The sequence below is a fragment of the Chiloscyllium plagiosum genome, chromosome 10 (genome assembly GCF_004010195.1).
Source record: "Chiloscyllium plagiosum isolate BGI_BamShark_2017 chromosome 10, ASM401019v2, whole genome shotgun sequence".
NCBI classification, from domain to species: domain Eukaryota; kingdom Metazoa; phylum Chordata; class Chondrichthyes; order Orectolobiformes; family Hemiscylliidae; genus Chiloscyllium; species Chiloscyllium plagiosum.
Window position 1 is genome coordinate 1,087,832 of NC_057719.1, and position 7,201 is coordinate 1,095,032.

The 7,201-nt window shown below is 59.8% G+C and overlaps 1 protein-coding gene across 1 annotated transcript in view; it reads right to left on the reverse strand.

Moving 5' to 3' along the window:
• Window positions 1-2,831: 2,831 nt before the first annotated feature.
• LOC122553331 (zinc finger protein 862-like) overlaps window positions 2,832-7,201 on the reverse strand; it is a 16,495-nt gene continuing 12,125 nt past the window's right edge. Inside the window, exon 4 of the mRNA XM_043696892.1 lies at window positions 2,832-6,078. Coding sequence (XP_043552827.1) covers window positions 3,563-6,078 — 2,516 coding nt within the window. The 3' untranslated portion in view covers window positions 2,832-3,562. The remainder of the gene's footprint in view (window positions 6,079-7,201) is intronic.

Here is a 7,201-nt window from a genome sequence, read left to right on the forward strand (position 1 = left end):
TACCCCAGTGAGAGTCAGCCCCTTCGGGAGAGGGAGGGGGACCCCATACCCCAGTGAGGGTCAGCCCCTTCGGGAGAGGGAGGGGGACCCCATACACCAGTGAGGGTCAGCCCCTTCAGGAGAGGGAGGGGGACCCCGTACCCCAGTGAGGGTCAGCCCCTTCGGGAGAGGGAGGAGGACCCAGTACCCCAGTGAGGGTCAGCCCCTTCAGGAGAGGGAGGGGGACCCCGTACCCCAGTGAGGGTCAGCCCCTTCAGTAGAGGGAGGGGGACCCCATACCCCAGTGAGAGTCAGCCCCTTCGGGAGAGGGAGGGGGACCCCATGCCCCAGTGAGAGTCAGCCCCTTCAGGAGAGGGAGGGAGACCCCGTACCTCAGTGAGAGTCAGCCCCTTCAGGAGAGGGAGGGAGACCCCGTACCCCAGTGAGAGTCAGCCTCTTCAGGAGAGGGAGGAGGACCCCGTACCCCAGTGAGGGTCAGCCCCTTCAGGAGAGTGAGGGGGACCCCGTACCCCAGTGAGGGTCGGCCCCTTCAGGAGAGGGAGGAGGATCCCGTACCCCAGTGAGAGTCAGCCCCTTCAGGAGAGGGAGGAGGACCCCGTACCCCAGTGAGGGTCAGCCCCCTCGGGAGAGGGAGGGGGACCCCGTACCTTAGTGAGGGTCAGCCCCTTCAGGAGAGGGAGGGACACCCCGTACCCCAGTGAGGGTCAGCCCCCTCGGGAAAGGGAGGGGGACCCCGTAACCCAGTGAGAGTCAGCCCCTTCAGGAGGGGGACCCCGTACCCCAGTGAAGGTCAGCCCTTTCAGGAGAGGGAGGGGGACCCCATACCCCAGTGTGAGTCAGCCCCTTCAGGAGAGTGACCCCGTACCCCAGTGAGGGTCAGCCCCTTCAGGAGAGGGAGGGAGACCCCGTACCCCAGTGTGAGTCAGCCCCTTCAGGAGAGTGACCCCGTACCCCAGTGAGAGTCAGCCCCTTCAGGAGAGGGACCCCGTACCCCAGTAAGGGTCAGCCCCTTCTGGAGAGGGAGGGAGACCCCGTACCCCAGTGAGAGTCAGCCCTTTCAGGAGGGAGGGGGACCCCGTACCCCAGTGAGAGCAGCCCCTTCAGGAGAGGGAGGGAGACCCCATACCCCTGTGAGAGTCAGCCCCTTCAGGAGAGGGAGGGGGACCCCATACCCCAGTGAGAGTCAGCCCCTTCAGGTGAGGGAGGGGGACCCCGTACCCCATTGAGAGTCAGCCCCTTCAGGAAAGGGAGGCAGACCCCGTACCCCTGTGAGGGTCAGCCCCTTCAGGAGAGTGAGGAGAACCCCGTACCCCAGTGAGAGTCAGCCCCTTCAGGAGAGGGAGGGGGACCCCGTAACCCAGTGAGAGTTAGCCCCTTCGGGAGAGGGAGGGAGACCCCATACTCCAGTGAGGGTCAGCCCCTTCAGGAGAGGGAGGGGGACCCCGTACCCCAGTGAGGGTCAGCCCCTTCAGGATAGCGAGGAGGACCCCGTACCCCAGTGAGAGTCAGTCCCTTCGGGAGAGGGAGGGAGACCCCGTACGCCAGTGAGAGTCAGCCCCTTCAGGAGAGGGAGGGGGACCCCGTACCCCAGTGAGAGTCAGCCCCTTCAGGAGAGGGATGGGGAACCCATACCCCAGTGAGAGTCAGCCCCTTCAGGAGAGGGAGGGAGACCCCATACCCCAGTGAGGGTCAGCCCCTTCAGGAGAGGGAGGGGGACCCCGTACCCCAGTGAGAGTCAGTCCCTTCAGGAGAGGGAGGGGGACCCTGTACCCCAGTGAGAGTCAGCCCCTTCAGGAGAGGGAGGGGGAACCCCGTACCCCAGTGAGCGTCAGTCCCTTCGGGAGAGGGAGGGGGACCCTGTACCCCAGTGAGAGTCAGCCCCTTCGGGAGAGGGAGGGGGACCCGTACCCTAGTGAGAGTCAGCCCCTTCAGGAGATGGAGGGAGACCCCGTACCCCAGTGAGAGTCAGCCCCTTCAGGAGAGGGACCCCATACCCCAGTGAGAGTCAGCCCTTTCAGGAGAGGGAGGGGGACCCCATACCCCAGTGAGTGTCAGCCCCTTCAGGAGAGGGACCCCATACCCCAGTGAGAGTCAGCCCTTTCAGGAGAGGGAGGGGGACCCCATACCCCAGTGAGTGTCAGCCCCTTCAGGAGAGGGAGGGAGACCCCGTACCCCAGTGAGGGTCAGCCCCTTCAGGAGAGGAGGGGGACCCCATACCCCAGTGAGAGTCAGCCCCTTCAGGAGAGGGAGGTGGACCCCGTACCCCAGTGAGAGTCAGCCCCTTCAGGAGAGGGAGGTGGACCCTGTACCCCAGTGAGAGTCAGCCCCTTCAGGAGGGAGACCCCGTACCCCAGTGAGAGTCAGTCCCTTCAGGAGAGGGAGGGGGAGCCCCGTACCCCAGTGAGGGTCAGCCCTTTCAGGAAAGGGAGGGGGACCCCGTACCCCAGTGAGAGTCAGCCCCTTCAGGAGAGGGAGGGAGACCCCGTACCCCAGTGAGAGTCAGTCCCTTCAGGAGAGGGAGGGGGAACCCCATACCCCAGTGAGAGTCAGCCCCTTCAGGAGAGGGAGGGGGACCCCGTACCCCAGTGAGAATCAGCCCCTTCAGGAGAGGGAGGTGGACCCCGTACCCCAGTGAGAGTCAGCCCCTTAAGGAGAGATAGGTGGACCCTGTACCCCAGTGACAGTCAGCCCCTTCAGGAGATTTGAGACAAATAAAGCTGTATAACTCAATGAATGGATTTGTCTGAAAGCCCTAGATGTGTAATGAATCTGTTATTGAGAAACTTGCTTACTGCAATAAATAAATCAAAAACAATGAAAATTATGTTTAATTTATTTTCACTTTTAAAATCCATCTACCGTTTCAAAAAAAAAACACATACTAAAAGAAAGTTACAAATTGATGAATTCAATGTCTTATTTCTACTACAGTTCTCAGAAGCACTGCTGAATTCAGCTTTCAGTTTGACCAACACAGTGCATGGGGGCTCAGAGCTGCTGTGTGTTGGTTCAAAGCTCTGTCCAGCTGTCATCGCCTCCTCCACACACCTTCCATCCCTCAATCACTTCCAGGTGTCCATATCCATGGGCGGCCAGCTGGGTACAGGTTACAGAGAGCACCGTGAGTAAAGTTCCCCGGATATGGCTGTGTGGCCAACACGAGAGAGTGTCTATCCAACCGCACCAAGTGAGATCTGGGCAGTGTCTCCCTGTGACACAGATCATTTGGTAACGTTCAGAGTCTGATATCACTCGAACTGAGGGAGGAGGATTCTGAACATCAGTTGTGTGGGACCTGAAGTGTTAACTCTTTTCCCCCTCTGTCCACTGATGACGCTAGCTGCTGAGTTTCTCCAGCATTTTCTGTTTTTGTTTGAGATCTGTAGCGATTTCAGGTACTTTGCTGGCAGCCAGGAGTAGGGTGTGTCTGAAAAGTTCTTTGTCGAACTACAGTGAGCTGCTGAACACATTGCGAGACAGGGAAAGGACTGGGGAAGGCCTCAGCAGGAACTCCCTCTGCCCTGGAGGTTATATACACCCGGGGTTCCGAGGCTCCAGACTCTCAATCGCAGAGGCTGTCGTCCGAGTCACTGTCCCCGTCCAGGGGAAGCTGCAGAACGCTCACAGCCTCGTCCAGCTCCTGTTGTAGCTGCTCCAGGTCCTGCTCACTCGGGAGGCACACATCCGGCGTCTCTGAGGAACATGACTCGGCTGCTTCCTCCCACTTGCCGGAGGGCAGAGGGGGCTTCTCCTGCACCGAGGACCCCACTCCCCCAGCGAACCGGCGACGCCTCTGCTGCAGGAACAGGAGCGCCGCCTCCTGGACAACCTGAGAACAGTCGGCGGTGCCAAACTCGGGCCCGTTGACACTGATGTGCATGAGGCTGTTGAGGAGCTGAGTGCTGGGCTCGGTGAGGAAGAAGCGGCTGCCTCGGAGCCGGGCAGTGATCCTCCGGAGAGCCCCTAGGCCGCGCTCGGACCAGCTGTTGGTGATGGGCATGGAGAGGGAGACCTCTGCCAGGGGCAGGAGGGCAGCACACGATCGGTGCAGCTCACTCTTGAGGGTGAAGAGTCGGCGGAGGCACCACTCAGTCACAGTCACCCGGGTATCGGTCAGCACCGAGTCCGGCACATTGTTCTTCCAGGTGTGCAGGTCGAACTTGAGCTTGGCCCACTCCCCGAGGAGCCGGGTTAGCTTAGTCTCTCCACCCTCTGCTTCCCGGTAGAAGTGGGCGGCCAGTGCCCGCATCTCGGGCTGACCGTACTCGGCAAAGTCCGCCGACTCCGGTGACGGCACCAGCAGTGGGTTGAAGATGGAGAAAGCGGAGACCAGTGGCAAGGACGCTCCAAACCTGCGCTGCAAGTCGGCCTTGATAGCTGTCACGTAGGCGTCGAGCAGGGAGCACAGCTCGGCCTCTTGCTCTGGGCTGGGTGGCGGCAGACCAGCTGAGGCCAGGCGCCCAGAGGGCAGGAGGTCGGCCTGGAGCCTGCTCAGGGCCTCCCTGGAACCTGCCGCCTCGTTCAGCTTGTAGACGGTGTACTTGATGGAAGGCTCCAGGGTGAAGTAATTCACCGTGCCCTTGCGAAAGACCTTGCTGAGGCCAGCCAGGATGGGAGAGACTTCCTGCAGGATGTAGAGGGCCCCAGCAAAGCGCACGCTCCTCAGCTGGGTCACTAGGCCACAGGCTGTAGCGTCGGCCTGCTCCAGCTGGCTCAGGGCCTGCAGTAGGGCTGCGTAGTCGTTGTAAGCCCCTTCCACTGAGGCCTGCAAGGAAAGCCGTCTCCTCCGGCAAGCCCTCTTCAGCCTACGCAGCAGAGCCGCCTTCAGCCGCCCGCTGGGCAGGGCCTTCTCCAGCCTGACACTGAGGTAGGCCTCAGCCAGGACTGGGCACTTCTCCAGCAGCTCCCACAGCTGCTCCAGGTAGGATTCCACCCTGAGGAGGTAGCGACAGTCCGGGCAAGACGAGGCTCCCGCCAGCATCAGGCGGTGACACAGGCAGTGGAAGGCGATGAGGGACGGGTTGAGTTCCTGCAGCCTGGTGGCCACCCCAACACGCTCCGAGGTCATGACCTCGCCACCGTCAGTCACCAGTGAGGCCATACGCTGGACAGGCAGCTCCAGCCGGGCCATGGTGCGGCTGATCAGTCCAGCCAGCTCCTCAGACGGGTCAGTCTCCGGGCTGAAGCGGGCGGCCTGCACGAAGAGGAAGCTGGTCGACACCTCGGCCGTCTTGGGGTCGACGTACTGGACAAAAGCCATCAGGGCGGCTGAGTCCTCAGCCTCAGCGCCTGGGCAGCCAGTCACCCGGTCGCACAGCAGGCCATAGCAGCCGGCCTGCCTGACCCGAGCCACCAGGCGGTTACGGATCACCTGCCCCAGCGAGACAAACACCTCACGCAGGGTGTCCGGTCGGCGGAAGTGGGTGGCCCCTTTCAGGCCGGCCTCGGCTAACAGCCTCAGCACTGACAGCAGCTTGGCAGTGGGCAGCTCCTCGCGGGCTAACCAGTAGGCAGCCAGGAAGAGCGCGTGGAGAGCCGCGCCCTCCTCTTTCTCCTTCTCCGCCATCTCCCTCTCGGACATACGGCCAGTCAGCTCTGCGTGCACTGCAGCCGCGTGCTGCTGAGATTCGGCATGGACCTGCAGCGCTGACTTCTTGTAGCGGACGGCAGGAGTGCCGTTGAACACCTTGGTCTTGTTCTGCTTGTTCTGGGTGTCGTGCCGGCGGCACAGGTAACAGTACATACCCTGGCCCTCTTCGTACAGCAACCAGTAAATACCCGTCCGCTCGCAATACGTCAGGTCCCTGTCCGACAGCCACTTGTGAACAAACTTGTCTCCCCTCCTGTAGTCAGGCTGCACCCGCTCACAGGCCAGCCGCTGGCATTTGTAGTGGGCGTGAACCTGTGCTGAGTCATACTGCGCAAAGACCTCACGGAATGCAGCCTCCAGCTCCGCGACCTGCCCGTCCTGGCTCTCGCTCGCCTCCTGCTGGTGTTTGCCAGAAGGCAAGTCCTCCCCTCCTGCTGGCTGAAACAATGACGATGGCGACGGGCTGATGCAGTCAGCGTCAGGAGAATCTACAGGACAAGACACACAAAGGCAACACCGTGAGTATCACCGGAAAATATCCGGGAACAGCAGGAAGGAGTTGCCTGCTCTTCCACCAACGATGTTTGGATTGTATTCCCTGTCACATCTTACCTCAAGGAATAATGGAAGAATTGTCTTATCACAGGGTTACAGGGCGCGACAGGGTATACGGAGGGAGGATGCTACCCCCAAAATGGGTAGAAAATCACGGGACAAAGTTTCAGAATTAAGGGTCAGACCATCTTGGAGTAAAATGATGAGAAACCTCTTCACTCAGAGAGTGGTGAACTTCAGAAATTCTCTACCCCAAAAGGTTATGGAAGCTCAGTCACTGAAGAAGTTCAAGACAGAAATGGATATGTTTCTCCTTTTTAAAAACAAAAAGCAACAAAGGGACAGTGCACGTAAACAGTGTTGAAATGGAATCGCGGCAATTATCGCATTGAACGGCTGAGTGCACTCAAAGGGCTGAAGGGCCTCACCTGTTCGTATTTTATAGAATCCCTACAGTGCAGGTAGAGGCCACTCAGCCTATCGAGTCCATACTGACTCTACGAAGAGCATTCTACCCACCTCCCCTACCCTATCCCTGTAACCCTGCATTTCCCGTAGCTAAACCACCTAGCCTGCATGCCCCTGTACACTATGGGGCACTATGTACACTATGTACACTAGCTTAATCAATCCACCCTAACCTGCAGGTCTTTGGGCTGTGGGAGAACCAGACTATCCAGACAAGGGGAGCACATCCAAACCTGCTCGCACATCCAAACCTGCTCAGACAAGGGGAGCACATCCAAATTCCACACAGAGAGCCACCCAAAGTTGGAATCGAACCTCTCCCCCTGGCGATTTTTGAACGGTCAGCAAGTTGATTACCAAACAGGCCAAGAACAATCCTATTAGAGACAAAAAAAACTCTGCAGATAGTGGATTCCACAGTAGACAGGCAGGAGGCTGGAGAAACACAGCAAGCCAGGCAGCATCAGGAGGGACAGGCAGGAGGCTGGGGGAACACAGCAAGCCAGGCAGCATCAGGAGGGACAGGCAGGAGGCTGGGGGAACACAGCAAGCCAGGCAGCATCAGGAGGGACAGGCAGGAGGCTGGGG